Here is a 17,857-nt window from a genome sequence, read left to right on the forward strand (position 1 = left end):
AGCTGGCCCTAAAGGCCCTCATTGCTCTGTGAATAGCAGGGAAAGAGAGAGAGATAGCCCTTCTGGCCCTATATATAATGTTACATTTGGGAGGAAAACCACCCTTTGGTGGCTACAACTCTGAATTGCACACACACACACACCCTTAATGATGCCTCCATCTCTCCACTATGTGCATGTCTTAAGGAGGGAGCCATCTCTCTGTTGCCCTACTTTCTGCTCACACTTGCATGTGCAGAGAATTTATCTGGACATCTCAAATCATTAAAGCCCATCCTGGAGGACTCTCCGACGGCTCTCTCTCTCTTTGGTACAAATGCATTTAAATATTCTCTGCCACACGCAGACACCATAAGGAAATCCAGTCTTCTAGCCCCAGAAAAATACAGGGTAAGGTGCTTTCCTTTTTGCACCTGTTCCTTATTTTGCACCTGTTCCTTATTCAAGGGTAGAGCCCCCTATGTCCAATGGGGGACAAGGGAGAGTGTTGTTGGGTTACCACCTTGGTGCCTTCCAAATGGAGGAGGGCTGAAGGGAGAAGATGCTCCCCTCCCACTTCTCCCAGGTCCTCAACTGGTGGGTCAGGACCTACAACTAGGTTGCAGCCTGACCTGCAGTTCACCACAACAGGAGCATTGGCGTCGTGTGAATCTTCTTACATACAGAGAGAGAATAGGCTCCATAAATGCATGTTTGGGTTCAAGGTATGACCAGGGTCCAAAAAAGGCCCCTTCCAGGAAATGCTTACAAAAGTTCTATCATCCCAGGAGGCATCTAGGGTGGAATGTCTTGCACCTCTCTGCTATGGTGGCTTTAAGGCATTTCATTCCACACAAGGTGACGAGGCTCTCAGGCCATGCAGCTGCTGTTGGACTCCAACCCCCATCAGCCCCTTCTAGCAGGACCAATGGTCCAGGGGATGATGGGAATTGTAGTACAGCAGTAGTGTAGAGGATCAGCGGCTGGCCTTCCTATCCTTTGACTTCATACCCTCTCCATCTCCAAGCATTGGAGGATGCCAAATTCCCCACCCCACAATTAGGTTTGTGGGGCAGTCCTCCCTATGTCCACCTGTACAAAACGATATTTTGTTTTAGAAGCTGTGCAGAACACCCTTTCTCTCTAGATCTAAAGACACTTGGCCAGATGTCTTCTTCAGGTGACCCGCTTTGTGGAGATGCCCTTGAGCCTGCCAATTGCCCCAGAATATCACCTCTCCTCTGTGCCAGTATCCAAGGGCAACTATACCCTCTCTTATGGGGTGAACTCAGTCTTTGGAAGAGGGGGGGAAATCCCTCCTCACCCCAATATCCGTGAAACTTATATAGCAGTGGGCAATTACCTTCCTCCTTTAAATATCCCAACTGCACTAGCGCAGTCTGGGAGGTGAGTTTTGCTGCTTTTTTGGGGTGGGTGATGGGGATTAAGTTTGGGAATGGGTATTGACTAGGTGTGCATCGAAAGCACCCCCTTTTCCTGCTACACCCAATTATATACTGTGTGTGCTTCCTTTGGGGGGGGGAGGTGGGGGAGGGGAGAGGGCTCCAGATACATGTTCACTCTAACCTGTTATCTGTTTATTCTGGTATCCTATTTCCTCATAGTGCATACAGGAAATATTCCTAAGGAGGGTTAAGTCTGTATCCTTTACCATAGTGAATGCTAAGACTAGCTCACCCTATCTCTGGCCCAAATTCTGGAGGCTGGCTTCCCATTGCTCCAGAAGCTCTTGAATCAGAAGATGCAATCACCTTTCCCTACCTGTGTTTCAGGAAGGGGGGCATTCGTTCCCAGTCTCTCCCATGACTCCAGTAGATGCATGTAGGGACAGGAAGAGGGGGGGGGTTTACACCTCTCTCTCCCCCCAGCCGGCCTGGGTCTTCCTTCTCTCTAGGAATAAGCTCATCGAAACGCTTCTGCAGGGAAATCACCTTGCTCCACCTGTCACCTGCCTTCCTCCTTTCCCTCACCCTCCAGGTGCAGAAAGGAAGGAGGGGGGTCACCCTTTCCTGGGGCAAAAGATGTGCAAAGTCGGGGGGGGGGTTCCTCTTGCCTCCCCCACCACTGTCCCTCATGCCCTTCTGAGAAGTGGTGAGGGTCACTTTCCTGTCTCTACTTGGAACGGGGGGGGGCGGGAATCTTGCTCCCTTCTTCAAAGCCTTCATGGAGGGAGGGAATAGAACACCTTTACCTGAGTGCATCCAATAACCCTTTGAGGTCATCCTTCCTCCACCTGCCGTTTGAAGACTGGCCTTGTCCAACCTGCCTCCATGTACATAAATACATTTGGGAGAGGGGTATATGACGGAAGCCTAACCACCCACCTGCATAGAGGCCCCCACCCGCCCCGCCAGCCCGCTTACCTCCAGACTTGTCCCATCTGCAGCAGGTGAATGACGGACTGCCAAATCCAGACGGAGAGCCTGCAGAGGCGCTGAGCTCCGGGCGTGCCGCCGGCGCCGTGGTAGTGGCGATGCCCGGCGCGGCGGCCGGCCCCGACGGATCCCATCATGGGAGGCCCTCGGCTGGTGAGGCCCTGCACGGCGCCCAGGCCTCCTCCGGTGTAGTCCTGCACGAACCATCGGAAGCTGAGGATCTGCACCAGCACGGAGGGCAGCAGCACGAAGGCCAGCGTCAGGCCGCACCACAGGTAGTCGCGGCGGCCGTAGTGGTCGAGGGCGAGCCAGAGGTCGGTGCCCACGTCGCCCACCAGCACCAGCAGAGCGAGCACAATCCACAGGCAGTCCAGCCACGGCCGCTCCACCGCCAGCCCCGCCGCCGACGGCCCGTCGCCGCCTCCGCCGCCGCTTCCTCCGCCGCCACCTCCGGCCCCCGGCGCCAGCGGGTCGGTGGCTCCGGCCCCCGACCCGCTTCCTCCGGCCCCCCGGCCCAGCAGGCTGCGCAGGCAGGCGCTCCGGCAGCCCCAGTAGCACGACGACGTGTTGCAGCAGTGGCAGATGTGCATGGAGCTGCTCCCGCCGGCCTCGTCGTCCGAGCTCCCGCCGCCGCCTCCGCCGCCTCCGCCACCACCGCAGCCCCCCTGGCCCGCGGCGGCGGCAGCGGCGGCGGCGGCCCCCCCGGCCAGGTGGTGATGATGGTGGTGGTGGTGATAGTGGTGGTCGTCGAGGTTGTGCAGCTGCGAGAAGCCGCTGCCGTCCGACTTGGCCGCCATCACCTCCGCCGCCGGGCCCCCCCGCCGCCGCCGCCGCCGCCTCCTCCACCGCCGCCGCCGCCACCGGGCTCCCCCGCTGCTGCCCGGGCCGGCAGCCCGGCTCCCTCCGCCGCCGCCGCCGCCGCCTGCCCGGCCGCCTGCCTCCCCTCCCTCCTCCTCCTCCTCCTCCCCCGGCCTCCTCCTCCGCCTCCTCCTCCTCCTCCCCGCCGCTTCCTTCCTGCCGCCCCTCCCTCCCGCCTCCCGGGCCCCCTCCGGCCACAGGGCTCGGGATGCCCTCCCCGCCGCCGCCACCGCCGCCACCCACGGCCGCCTCCTCCGCCTCCTCCGCCGCCGCCGCCCTCCTCCTCCTGCTTTCCCCTCCGCTTCCGGGGGAGGAGGAGGGAGGCGCTACAGACCGGCCGGGCCCCCCATCTCCCCTCCCCACCGCCCGCCTGCTCGCGCTCGCCGCCTCCTCCTCTGCTCAGACCCGCAAGCAGCAGCCGCCGCCACCGCCGCCGCCGCCGCACAGGAAGGGGCAGGCAGGCAGGCAAGACTGGCTGGCTAGGGGACCCCTAGTGCCAGCGCCGGGGAAGAGCCGCCAGGCGCTCAGCCGAGGAGGAGGAGGAGGAGGAGGAAAGCGACCACCGGACACACCGGCTGGCACGTCCGCCACGGCCGAGAAGAAGCCCCCTGGCCGCGTGCGCCCAGGCCCGCCCGGCCAGGCCGCTTTGCAGCCCCCGCCACGCGCGCCTCTGCGCCCCTCGCCTCGTCCATCCCGGGAGAGGCGGCCCCTGCGACGCCGCGCTAGGCGCCCCCCTGGCCCGGAGAGGCCTCCCGCGGTGCGGGTGGAGGGCAGGGGGTGGAGATGTGTGCTTCCGGGCCCCCTCCGCAAGGGGGCGAGGGGCGCCCTCCGGGCTGCGCGCAGCCTGCGCCGGCTGCCTGCCTCTCTACCTGCCGAGCGTAAGGCCTGCTCTAGAGGTGCCTTCTCCAAGGAGACACCCCCGCCCCAGGTTTCCTCCTTTGGAATGAGTATGTGACCCCACTCCGAAGCGCTTATGGGGGGGGGGTCTTCTTCCTGCACACACCCCGGCTATGCCAACAGCCCCAAAGATGCCCTGCAAGCAGGAACACCGGATTTTTCCCACGCCATCCTCCCCCTTGAGTTATTTCAGAAAAGCCGGTCTCCATCATAGCACGGTTCCTTTCCGTTCTGTTCCTCCATGTCAGCTTTCCTAAGAACATCACAAGAGCCCCATGGGGCCGGATCCGGCCCAAGGCCCACCTAGTCCAGCAGCCTGTGCTGACTTTATTCATCTTGGGTACCTTTTGCAAAAGCACAGATGCAAAGAATGCGCTAGATCACTTTCTCTTCTGTTTCCTCCTCCTCCTCCTCCCAGCTCTGGAACATCCCCAGTGCTAAATTATATTGTCTGTTTTGCGCGCAGAAGGTCCCAAATTTAATCTCCAACGGTATCTTAGGGTAGGTCTAGAAGAGAAAACCCTGGAGAGCTGCTACCAGTCAGTGTAGACATTATTGGGCTAGATGGACCCAAGGTTCTGACTGCGTATAAAGCAGATACCTGTTTTCCAGGTTCCTGTTATTTAAAAACAGAACAACAACAAAAAAAACACACCTTAATCATTTTGGGGAAAATCAGAACTTTGTTAGTCTTCTTTACATTCCACACTCTCCCCCCCCTTCCCCCTTCCCCCCTTTTGATTCCTTATTTATTTTTATTTACATCTGTGGTGGGCACTGTAATCTTCTCAGTGTTCAGTGCCTCCAAAGGTCTTACTCTGACCCAGAGCAGCCCACCTTTTTGTAGACTTAACCTTAGCATACACCCCAGTGGTTTGGAGTAGTGAGTAAGTGTCTCTGTTTCTCTGCCTCTTCCAAGCACACCCACTTAAAGGCATTCACGTCTTTTTAAATTATTCCACTCCTCTAAAACAAAATTGGTTTTCTGCTCCCACCGCTAACTGCACCTCTCATGACAGCAACCAGACTAACCCACTGGTTGTTGAATTGGAAGCCCCACATTCTTACACCCCCCCCCCCCAAAAAAAACCCCTATATAGAACCTTATAAGTTTCTACAGCTCTCATTTTTTGCTCTCCATCTATTCCGATAGATCAGACAGGGTTTGGGCCTGATCCGTTAATGCTCTTGCTATATTCTTATATTGCTCAGTCCATTGAGCATGAGACTCAGACCAGTTCAAGATCAGAGAGCTGGACTCAATGTCTTCACAGTATCTCTTAGCTCAAAAGGCTTCTGAATTCCTTGAGCGGCTTGCTAGCCTTTGACGGGCATTTATTTCCCTTGATCGCTGTCCGTGGTGCTGAAGTTTTGCTTGCTTTAGTGCCTGGCCTGCGTTGCCTGCTAGTTTGCTGGCTGCTGTCTATCCCTGTGGCGTCCTCAGCGCGGAACCATAGCTGTTAACTTTTCCCTTTTCTTGTGAGTAATCCTATCCCCAATAAGGGAATTTCCCTTTAAAAAAAGGGAAAAGTTGACAGCTAGGCACAGAACTTTGGGGGAGGAGCCTAGGGCCCATCTCAGCAGGGTGAGCAGGAGAACCTTCAAGAGCAGCCGAGAAAGCTTACATTTAGAAATAAGTGAAATAATACACAGTGCCATTCAAAGAGGGGGCCCCATTGCACATAAGGAAGTAAGCAAAGGAATATGAATTGCTGTTCAGCTCCATGTCGAAATTAATGGACCTAAGTCAGCCTGGATAGCTCAGTTGGTTAGAGCGTGGTGCTGATAATGTCAAGGTTGCTTCATGGAACTGGCGGAAATGACTGGCAGAATCCGAGACCAGGGAGAAGAGTCGGTGGAAGAAGATTGGAAGAAATTTAAAGTTTATTTACAGAAACATTGTAAAATTAAGGAATGTTAGAAGGAGGCTGGAATGAAGTTATGTGGCTTTAGCGGAAATATTATAAAGGATTATGTAAAAATAGATTGTTAATGGATGAAAGGAGGAAAGGTAAAGTTACATTATATTAAGATAAATTATAGGAAAAAATTGGGAAAGATGGAAAGGATTTGCTGAAATAGCTAACCGAACTAGAATACAAAAAAAGGGAGGTGCGAGGAGGTCAAGGAAACAAGTAAATGAAAGATAAGTTATGGGAAGGTTCATTGTGTTTTTTAATTGTTTCTATTTTTCTGTTTTTCTGTTTTTCACAATTTTTTTTCTATTCTCTTTTTTTTAATTGGGATGTGTTGTTAAGTTTTTGTTTAACTTGGAATTATCTCTTTCTCTTTTTGTAACATTTAAAACTTTAATAAATATTATTATTTTTTTAAAAAAAGATAATGCCAAGATTGAAAGTTCGATGTGGACAGCTGCACATCCCTGCATTGCAGGGGGTTGGACTAGATCAGGCACGGCCAAACTTGGCCCTCCAGCTGTTTTGGGACTACAGTTCCCATCATCCCTGACCACTGGTCCTGTTAGCTAGGGATGGTGGGCGTTGTAATCCCAAAACAGCTGGAGGGCCAAGTTTGCCCGTGCCTGGACTAGATGCTCCAGCAGGGTCTCTTCCAACTCTACAATTTTATGATTCTAAGTCGTACACTTTCATTTCAATGGGTCTACTCTGAGTGTGACCAACACAGGATACAACCCTAAGGAAGGAATTCAGCATCACACTCTTCTGGTTGTTCTTTCAACGCAAGCATTTCTGCCTGCCAGATGGACCAATTCTCCCTCCTCTCTGTCAGCATCGCCCTTGAGCCAGTGTCACCAACTGGACTCATGCACTTCAACCCCGACTGGGCTAGGCGAGCTGGGTAGCACTTCCAGAGACCACCTTCTACACAGGAACAGGTCAAAGTGCTGTGGACTCACAGCTTAGAGTTGTGAGCACCGGATTCACTTCCACAATACAGTCGTTGCACAGCAGAGTATAGCAGAGTCTGGCAGTGTATAAACGACTCGGAGAGCAGCTCTGTAGAGTATCTTCCTTTATTCTATAACTATAACTATAATACAAAACTATATACAGAGCTAAATAGGTCTAAGCATAAATGAATGCTGCACTGAGTGTCTGCAGCTGCTCTTAGCAGCAACCTTATCTCTACACACGATCTCTAACACTCAGTCTCTCTCTCTCTCCGACACACTGACTGACTGACTGACTTGGTGCTGGAGCTGAATAAGTAGAAAGCAGAACACTGCTCCTCCTCTCTGGAGAATCAGCAGACTCGTCAGGAGATTCTTGGATATGGGAGGGTGAAATCTCCTCACTCTCTCCCTCCACTTACTGTCTGGGGGTTCTCTTGAACATCCAGGGTGAATTTGGGGAATGTGGGGGGGGGGGAGGTTGCACAGGGAGGTGGGCAGCCCCCTGCACTATCAGGCACCTTTGTGCTAGCTTCTGCTTGTTGAATCTGGGTGAGCATATTTAGTATTTTCCCCCTTTGTACTGCATGTATTCCTCAATGTGCACCACACTGGTATTCTTTTATGATTAACCCCTATTACGTATTGCATTTATGCCCCACCTTTTCCTCCAAGGAGGTCCAGGTGGTGTCTGTGGTTCTCCCCCTTCTCATTTAATCTCCACAACAGCCCTGTGAGGTAGGGCCTCGGCCTAGTATACCTGAAGGAGCGTCTCCACTGACATCGTTCTGCCCGGATGCTGAGGTCCAGCGCCGAGGGCCTTCTGGCGGTTCCATCCCTGTGAGAAGCCAAGCTACAGGGAACCAGGCAGAGGGCCTTCTCGGTAGTGGCACCTGTCCTGTGGAACGCCCTCCCACCAGATGTCAAAGAGATAAACAACTACCTGACATTCAGAAGACAACTGAAGGCAGCCCTGTTCAGGGAAGTTTCTAATGTGTGACATTTTAGTGTATTTTTGGTCTTTGTTGGAAGCCGCCCAGAGTGGCTGGTGAAACCCAGCCAAATGGGCGGGGTCTAAATAATATATTATTATTATTATTATTATTATTATTATTATTATTATTAGTTAGGCTAGGGGGCAGCGACTGGCCCAAGGTCATCCAGTGAGTTCGATGGCCAGGTGGTGTATATAACATGTGTATGAATTAATAAAAATAAAATAAGCAACCTACCCTCCTGCCTCATTGTGGGTGGGAAAAAAACCAGAGGGCATGTCTTCGGCTGCCCACCAATCCAACAGATCAGTTTCTCCTCTCCCAGCAAAATCTCTCACTAGATGTCTTTCCATATTTAAGCTCTGACTCAGATTCAATGCTACTGAATGGAGGGGGGGGGGCGCGAAAGACATTTGAAGTCAAGGCTAGTGAGGGAACAATGCCAAACACAGAGGCTGTGCTTGAGAGCTGTAGTATCCAAACTGAAAAGAACAGTGGCCTTTTACAAATGGTTCGTGGGGAGTTCAAAAGTTGTGTGAAGTCCCGACGCAGCCGACTGCTCTTGAAATACTTAACTTCCCATAGCTCCAGCTGTCGTCCTGGAGGATGGAAGTCAGAACCAAGGCAAATAATTTGGGTATTGGCTGGGCAGGCTCTTTCTGATGAGTGCGCTGTGTGCAGCCAGGTCAGAGGTGTCTGTATCCGGAAAATCTTCTGAAATAGGTTCAGCTGGAGTGGAAGCTGTCTGATTTTTTAGCTAGCAGAAACAGGCTTGTCACCAAGAACAATCTCCCCTCCCAAGTTAGGGAAGGCAAGGACATATGAACCCAGTTTGGTGCACTGGTTAGACTGTCCAACTCGTACCTGGGAGACCAGGGTTCAAATCCCCCACACAACCATGAAGCTCACCAGGTAACTTTGGGATCAGCCACAGTTCCTCAGTTTGGGTTGGGTGTTCATCAATATGTGGATGATACCCAGCTCTAACACTCTTTCAAATCAGAACCAGTGAAGGCAGTGAAGGTCCTGTGTGAGTGTCTGGAAGTGGTTGGAGGATGGATGGTGGCTAACAGATTGAGATCCTGACAAGACAGAAGTACTGTTTTGGGGGGAAAGGAGTCGGGCAGGTGTGGAGGACTCCCTGGTCCTGAATAGGGTAACTGTGCCCCTGAAGGACCAGGTGCGCAGCCTGGGAGTCATTTTGGACTCACAGCTGTCCATGGAGGCGCAGGTTAATTCAGTGTCCAGGGCGGCTGTCTACCAGCTCCACCTGGCACGCAGGCCAAGACCCTACCTGCCCGCAGACTGTCTCGCCAGAGTGGTGCATGCTCTGGTTATCTCCTGCTTGGACTACTGCAATGGGCCCTATGTGGGGCTACCTTTGAAGGTGACCCGGAAACTACAACTAATCCAGAATGCAGCAGCTAGACTGGTGACTGGGAGTGGCCACCGAGAGCACATAACACCAGTCATGAAAACCTACATTGGCTCCCAGTATGTTTCCGAGCACAATTCAAGGTGTTGGTGCTGACTTTAAAGCCCTAAACGGCCTTGGTCCAGTATATCTGAAGGAGCATCTCCCCCTGCATCGTTTTGCCTGGACACTGAGGTCTAGCGCTATGGGACTTCAGGCGGTTCCCTCACTTCGAGAAGACAGGTTATAGGGAACCAGGCAGAGGGCCTTCTCAGTAGTGGCACCTGCCAAGTGGAACACCCTCCCACCAGATGTCAAAGAGCAACTACCAGACTTTTAGAAGACATCTGATGACAGCCCTCTTTAGGGAAGCTTTTAATGTTTAAAAGCCAGTGTGGTGTAGTGGTTAAGAGCGGTAGTCTTGTAATCTGGTGAACTGGGTTCGCTTCCCCGCTCCTCCACATGCAGCTGCTGGGTGACCTTGGGCCAGTCACACTTCTCTGAAGTCTCTCAGCCCCACTCACCTCACAGAGTGTTTGTTGTGGGGGAGGAAGGGAAAGGAGATTGTTAGCCGCTTTGAGACTCCTTAAAAGGGAGTGAAAGGCGGGATATCAAATCCAAACTCCTCTTCTTCTTCTTCTTCTTCTTCTTCTTCTTCTTCTTCTTCTTCTTCTGCATTACTGTATTTTAATACTTTGTTGGAAGCTGCCCAGAGTGGCTGGGGAAACCTAGCCAGATGGGCAGGGTATATAAACAAACAAACAAACAAACAAACAAACAAACAAACAAACAAACAAACAACCTACCTCACAGGGTTGTTGTGAGGATAAAAATGGGGATGAGGAGAACCAAAAACATCATCTTGTGCAGAGGAGAGGTGGGATTTGACCTATAAAACCATATAAAAGGCTATCTGAAATACTGCATCTCCCATACAGAACTGTCTTGACTCTGAGATCTTCAGGGGAGGCCCTACTCTCAGTCCGCCGCCCTCTCAGGCACACTTGGTAGAAACATGGGAGAGGGCCTTCTTGGTGGCAGCTCCTAGACTTTGGAATTCCCTTCCTAGAGAAGCTAGCCTGGCTCCTTCCTTGCTGTCTTTCCACAGGCAGCTGAAGACAGTTTTATTCCAACAGGCCTTTGGGAACTGAATGGGTTGTTTTTTTTGGGGGGGGGGGGTTAGGAAATGGCTTTTAATAGGGCTGTGCTGTTTTTATTACCTGCCTTTTTTGTCTTGTCTTAATTCTATTAGTGTTTAATTACTCTGTAATGATGCTCTTATATATGTTTTTAGCTTTTTGTATTTCATCCACGTTCTTTCAGTTTGTTTGAGCCACCTTGAGTACTGGTCTGGGGAAAGGGGCAGGATATAAATAAATAAATAAATAGCAACGGCAACAATAAAACGAACAACTGATAAGAGATTTATAAAATGTGCGACGGTGGGCAGAAAGCAGATCTCACTCCCTCTTCCCTCTTTCCCCCCTCTTTCATTGATTCCCCCCCCCCCCGGAACTTGGGTTCACCCAATGGGATTGATTCGCAGGAGATTCAGGACAGATAGAATAATACTATATTAATCTACAACATTTTCTGCAACAAGATGTTTGGTGATGGCCAGTAGCTTAAATGGTTTAGAAAGGGGATTAGGCAAAGATGTAGGGGGAGAAATGATCAGTGGATACTTGCCATGATTTTTATGTGGTAGACCCACATTCTAAAATGTTTGCTTTTTTTTAATCTGCCCAATGTATTTCTGATATTATGCTGTTTTATGTCTGGGTTGTACATGTGTGTGCGTGATATTTTTGCTCTGAGTGATGCAAAAGCCCGGGAAGAGTTTGTTTGCTTGCTTAAATAAAGCTATTATTAGTATTATATATGTACTAATTTTTTTTGTCTTTTATTTATGTACCTTTCCCCCCTTCTTTCTTTGTTAAATTTGCAAACAAAAAATTAATAAAAACAGCATCAGAGGAAAAAGACCCGCACTCCTAATTGGTTCTTCACAATTCTCTCCCACCATACATACAAACCCATGCGGCCGCTGTCCGTGGTCCTGAATTGGTGATCCCGTACTTTGTCCGTGGTGCTGAATCAATAGTGCTGAAAACACATTGCTGAACGTAGGGTAACTCCTTGGTGAAATGAATGTATTGGGCTCTTACATATTTTCCCCTTGAAATTATCAATGCACCTCTACATGAAGTACGAAGCTGAAATTTGGTATACATGTAGCTCATGGCTACCACAAAATAAACGTAAGAAAAATAGAAAAATAGCTCCTGATGCATCAGCCCTGAGGGAGCCTGGCCTTGTTCTAACCTGACTGGTGATATCTCCTCTTTCCTCAACTTCCCTACAGATGTTGGGGTTTGAAACTTCTACATGCCAAGAACGTGTTCTGCCACTGGGCTTTTGCCCTTCCCCATCCACAGGGATAAGTTCTGGGCTCCTCAAGGGCAGGATATAAATGTGGCTAGACGACATCTTAAAAAGCAGAGACATCACCCTGCCAACAAGCTCTCACTTGTGGGGTGCCTCAGGGTTCTGTCCTCTCCCCCATGCTTTTCAACATTTACATGCAGCCGCTGGGAGAGATCATCAGGAGGTTTGGGCTGGGTGTTCATCAGTATGCGGATGATACCCAGCTCTACCTCTCTTTTAAATCAGAACCAGTGAGGGCGGTGAAGGTCCTGTGTGAGTGTCTGGAGGCGGTTGGAGGATGGATGGCGGCTAACAGATTGAGGTTGAATCCTGACAAGACAGAAGTACTGTTTTTGGGGGACAGGAGGAGGGCAGGTGTGGAGGATTCCCTGGTCCTGAATGGGGTAACTGTGCCCCTGAAGGACCAGGTGCGCAGCCTGGGAGTCATTTTGGACTCACAGCTGTCCATGGAAGCACAGGTCAAATCTGTGTCCAGGGCAGCTGTTTACCAGCTCCATCTGGTACGTAGGCTGAGACCCTATCTGCCTGCGGACTGTCTCGCCAGAGTGGTGCATGCTCTGGTTATCTCCCGCTTGGATTACTGCAATGCACTCTACGTGGGGCTACCTTTGAAGGTGACTCGGAAACTACAACTAATCCAGAATGCGGCAGCTAGACTGGTGACTGGGAGCAGCCGCTGAGAGCATATAACACCGGTCTTGAAAGACCTACATTGGCTCCCAGTATGTTTCCGAGGACAATTCAAAGTGTTGGTGCTGACCTTTAAAGCCCTAAACGGCCTTGGTCCAGTATACCTGAAGGAGCGTCTCCACCCCCATCATTCTGCCCGGACGCTGAGGTCCAGCGCCGAGGGCCTTCTGGCAGTTCCCTCATTGCGAGAAGCAAAGCTACAGGGAACCAGGCAGAGGGCCTTCTCGGTAGTGGCGCCCGCCCTGTGGAACACCCTTCCAGCAGATGTCAAAGCGATAAACAACTACCTGACATTCAGAAGACATCTTAAGGTAGCCCTGTTCAGGGAAGTTTTTAACGTGTGATATTTTACTGTATTTTTAATCTTTGCTGGAAGCCGCCCAGAGTGGCTGGGGAGGCCCAGCCAGATGGGCGGGGTATAAATAATAAATTATTATTATTATTATTATTATTATTATTATTATTATTATTATATAGTTAAAGCTATGGGTTTCCCAGTAGTGATGTATGGAAGTGAGAGCTGGACCATCAAGAAGGCTGAGCGCCGAAGAATTGATGCTTTGGAATTCTGGTGCTGGAGGAGACTCTTGAGAGTCCCATGGACTGCAAGAAGATCAAACCTCTCTATTCTGAAGGAAATCAGCCCTGAGTGCTCACTGGAAGGACAGATCCTGAAGCTGAGGCTCCAAGAGTTTGGCCACCTCATGAGAAGAGAAGACTCCCTGGGAAAGACCCTGATGTTGGGAAAGATGGAGGGCACAAGGAGAAGGGGACGACAGAGGACGAGATGGCTGGACAGTGTTCTCAAAGCTACCAGCATGAGTTTGACCAAACTGTGGGAGGCAGTGGAAGACAGGAGTGTCTGGCGTGCTCAGGTCCGTGGGGTCACGAAGAGTTGGACACAACTAAACGACTAAACAACAACAACAGAAATTCTTAGAAGTGGCTAATCTTTCCACTGAATAGGATAATGCTTCCACTCCTGGTTGCTCAGTATACAAGTCAAACAGAAACGTTTTGCCAGCTTGCCGAAGATCATTCCGGGATAATATCACAATAAAGGAAAGGAATCTGATCGCATTATTTCAATCTCATTGCATTTATCGCTGTAGTGGTAAAGTGTCCTTCACGTCAACATTGCAGGAGGCTTTGTTGTTTCATGTACAATGCAAAAGAGAAGCAAGATTGCGCTTCTGCACCTGTAGGAAGAAGTGGAAGCTGGTCCATTGAGGCAAATGCGGCACTGCCCCACCAACCTCGATTTGCACACAGCCAGCCCTCACCCGCCTGCCTTCTTGTTTCCATCTAGTCAAGGTGGGGCAGTTTCTTCCTCCATTGCCTCAATGTAAGGTAAAGGTAAAGGGACCCCTGACCATTAGGTCCAGTCGTGGCCGACTCTGGGGTTGCGGCGCTCATCTCACTTTATTGGCTGAGGGAGCCGGCATACAGCTTCCGGGTCATGTGGCCAGCATGACTAAGCTGCTTCTGGCGAACCAGAGCAGCGCACAGAAACGCCGTTTACCTTCCCGCCAGAGCAGTACCTATTTATCTACTTGCACTTTGATGTGCTTTCAGACTGCTAGGTTGGCAGGAGCTGGGACCGAGCAATGGGAGCTCACCCTGTCGCGGGGATTCGAACCGCCGACCTTCTGATCGGCAAGCCCTAGGCTCTGTGGTTTAACCCACAGCGCCACCCGCGTCCCTTTGCCTCAGTGTAGCGTCTTGTAAAACTCAGCAGGGAGGAGGATGGAGACAAACCTGAAATCTGTTGGGTCTGCATGTCATTGGCTCTACCTACCACTGGCCTCTCTGCTTTCCACTCCACCAGTCCCAATGGGCACCAGCCACCGCAAGTAGCAAGCATCTCAGATGTACTGAAAGTTGGATGAGACTGCTAAATTCAACTGACAAGCAAAGAGCTCCATGAGCAGAACAGCACTCAAAAATGAGCTGAGCCTGGGAAAAAGAAAATTGTCCAGGGAAAGCTTCACACAGTGGGTCTGATGTTTTTTAAAAAAATGTTACCAAAGAAATTGGGAACACATTTATAGTTTTATGCCTTCCAACATTCATTGGATGTCCGCGAGTTTGAGTGTTAGGAGAGAGAAAAGTCTCCAGTTTTATTTTATTTATAAAAATATTTATACGCTGCTTTGTCATAAAAAAATCAAAGTAGCCATAAAACATAAAGGCTGTACAAGAAATAACATAAAAAGCTAAAAGGTTTAATAAACAGACATCAATTTTGACAATTAAATATGCAGATATTCAGTTATGAGCATTATTTTGCTACCATATTTAGCATGGAGGTATTTTGATTTTAAGGGAGAAATATATGCAGGTCACATCAGAATGGAGGCATCAGTGTCTTGGGCCATGTGTGTATCAAATTTCATATCCCCAGGTGCTATGAAAGGGTCTTAAACATATTTGAAATCCCTTGTTTGAAGGCATTGTGCCACGGTTAAGGGTGTTTTTGGCTACATGCATACCAAATACCAGGTTTCTAGCTCATGGGGAATGTGCCATAACAACTTCTGAAACCCTCATCAGAAAGCTAGTAGTGAGTCAATCACTTGGGCACTTCAATATTTCCTGTGACGATGTTCACAATGAAATAGATCATAGGCAGAGAACCTCTGGCCCTCCAGATGTGGTTCTTGGACTAAGGCTCCCATCAACCCCCACCATTTGATACATTTGCTGGGGTTCATGGGAGTCCAAAACATCCAGATGGCCACAGGTTCCCCATCTCTGAAATAAATACAAGTGCAGTTTATTAACATACTGGAGGAGGATTCTTTTTAATGGGGGATATCAGGGCTATCTATCACAACTGGTTATCTCCCACTTGGACTACTGCAATGTGCTCTATGTGGGGCTACCTTTGAAGGTGACCTGGAAACTACAACTAATCCAGAATGTGACAGCTAGACTGGTGACTGGGAGCGACCGCCGAGACCACATAACACCGGTCTTGAAAGACCTACATTGGCTCCCAGTATGTTTCTGAGCACAATTCAAAGTGTTGGCGCTGACCTTTAAAGCCCTAAACGGCCTCAGTCCTGTATACCTGAAGGAGCGTCTCCACTCCCATCGTTCTGCCCAGATGCTGAGTTCCAGCTCCGACGCCCTTCTGGCGGTTCCCTCGCTGCGAGAAGTGAGATTACAGGGAACCAGGCAGAGGGCCTTCTCGTAGTGGCGCCTGCCCTGTGGAATGCCCTCCCAGCAGATGTCAAGACAATAAACAGCTATTTTACTTTTAATAGTAAAATACCTGTTTAGGGAAGTTTTTAATGTCTGACGTTGTATTGTTTTTGATATTTGGTTGGAAGCCGCCCAGAGTGGTGATGGACTATATGGAACTGGCGGAAATGACTGGCAGAATCCGAGACCAAAGTGAAGAGTTGGTGGAAGAAGATTGGAAAAAATTCAAAGTTTATTTACAGAAACATTGTAAAATTAAGTGTTGGAATTCAGGGCCGATCAGAGGTAAGTGCCTATCTCTCCAGGCACCGGCTGAATTCTTTTGACCTCCCTCCGGCGACTCCCGGCAGGAAATACACACGAGGTCCGTTCCGGCGATTTTCCTCAGGCTGTGAGGAAAACACACCAACTGCTCTCCTCCTCCCTGCTCTCCAGCATATCCCCAGGGAGGGGAATCAGACACAGACAGAAATGAATCTACATTGCTTTTATTCCTGTCTTTCACTTCAGTACAGAGAAAACATGTCTGCTCTCATCAACAAACAGAGAGAAACTCCAAACTCCACCCATGTACATCCTGTACAGGTCATATGACACACACTGAGCTAACATCCGGTGCTCAATACAGAATGGACTGCCCCTTTGTTTCCATGGCAACAGTCACACACATCCTGTTTGGCTTTCCAGCCACAAGCAGCTGACTTGGCTGCTAGAGCCTTTGCTTGCTGCTGCATTGCTGCTTTAGAATAACATACTCCCCCTAAAGTATCAATGCGTGCAGCGAGCAAAGCGTCATCCAGAGAAGAAAACAAACAGTTGTTATACTTATAACACTCCCCTGTTGTTTCAGTTCCACCCTTGGAACTACCCGCCACTGGTTTTACCAATGTACCTCTCTGGTTGTGTGACTTCCAAGGAATGAGTGCATCTGCATTACCTTGGTTAGCAACTCTCTGTTGTGCCTTTGTCTCTGACTCAGACACAGCTTCAATTTGACCTTGGTCGTTTACAACAGCAACACATGCAATAGCTTGGTTGGCAAACTCTTTTGAATACCTCTTGGGTGATACACCCTTCGTTGCTCTCTCAGACCTACGTAAGAGGTGCTGCTCTTCTCTGCTTTCTGGTTCAGCCTCTGAGCTCTCTGGAGAACCAGTTCTAAGCTTAATCAGTGGTTCATCCTCCTCTTCTGAGGGTCTAGTCATTATGTGAGATTTCCTCTCAATGACTGTGACAACTGAGCTGTCTGAGCTATCGCTGTCATCATCAGTACTACTGAACTCAATAAGATCAAACTCATCATCATCATCATCAGAATCATCATCATCACCTGTGGGAAATGTGTGAACAATCACTCGCTCCTGTTCAGGAGCACTCTCTAGAAATTTTGTGAGAATCACCTTACCAGATTCAGACAAAATTACTCTGTAGAGACCCTTTTCATAACCCACAAAAATGCCTCTGGCATTCTTTACTCCACCCGGAGCTTCTGTTCTCACATGAGACCCAAAAACCTTGAAATGGGCAACAGAAGGTTTTCTGTGGAACAGTTTCTCAAAAGGAGAACATCCCAAGTCTTTTGAAACCTTTCTCAACCATGTGTAACAGTATGACATTAGTGACTCAGCCCAGTACTCATGTGGCAGATGTGAACTAAGCAATTGCCCTTCCATTCCTTTTCGCAATTCTTTGTTCACTCTAACACAGACACATCTCTTCCAAGCTTCTTCGGAAGCTGCAATTTTGTGTCTGATCCCTTTCTTCTTCAGGAACCTCTGGAAATCCTGTAAGAGAAAAATTGGCTTCTCATCTGTGCAAAGACAATCTATGTCAGCATCATGCATATTTTTAACCTTGTCACAAAACTCTTTAAACCTTTCTAAGGCTTCTTTCGGTCTCTCCAAAAGATAAATCCAGACAAAACCTGTAAAAGAATCAACACATATTAGGTAATACTTTGCATTGCCTCTAGATGGTGCTAAAGGACCAATCACATCAGCATACACCCGCTGAAATGCCCTGTCGACCCTCGAGGTGACCTGCTTGGCGTTCTTCTTGGCTACACCTGCAAAAGAAATCATGTTAGAATCACAAGAATTAC

General features: G+C 49.8%; 1 protein-coding gene and 1 long non-coding RNA gene across 2 annotated transcripts in view; one reads left to right on the forward strand and one right to left on the reverse strand.

Annotated features, from left to right (window-relative positions):
• Positions 1-3,172, reverse strand: part of XKR6 (XK related 6) — a gene marked incomplete at its 5' end in the record, with an annotated part of 172,786 nt that extends 169,614 nt beyond the window's left edge. Inside the window, one exon of the mRNA XM_079968679.1 lies at positions 2,364-3,172. Coding sequence (XP_079824805.1) covers positions 2,364-3,172 — 809 coding nt within the window. The remainder of the gene's footprint in view (positions 1-2,363) is intronic.
• Positions 1-17,857, forward strand: part of LOC307212053 — a 326,205-nt gene that overhangs the window by 280,499 nt on the left and 27,849 nt on the right. The gene's annotated exons all lie outside the window — the stretch shown is intronic.

This window comes from Podarcis cretensis, assembly GCF_951804945.1.
Source record: "Podarcis cretensis genome assembly, chromosome: 3".
In the NCBI taxonomy this organism is placed as follows: domain Eukaryota; kingdom Metazoa; phylum Chordata; class Lepidosauria; order Squamata; family Lacertidae; genus Podarcis; species Podarcis cretensis.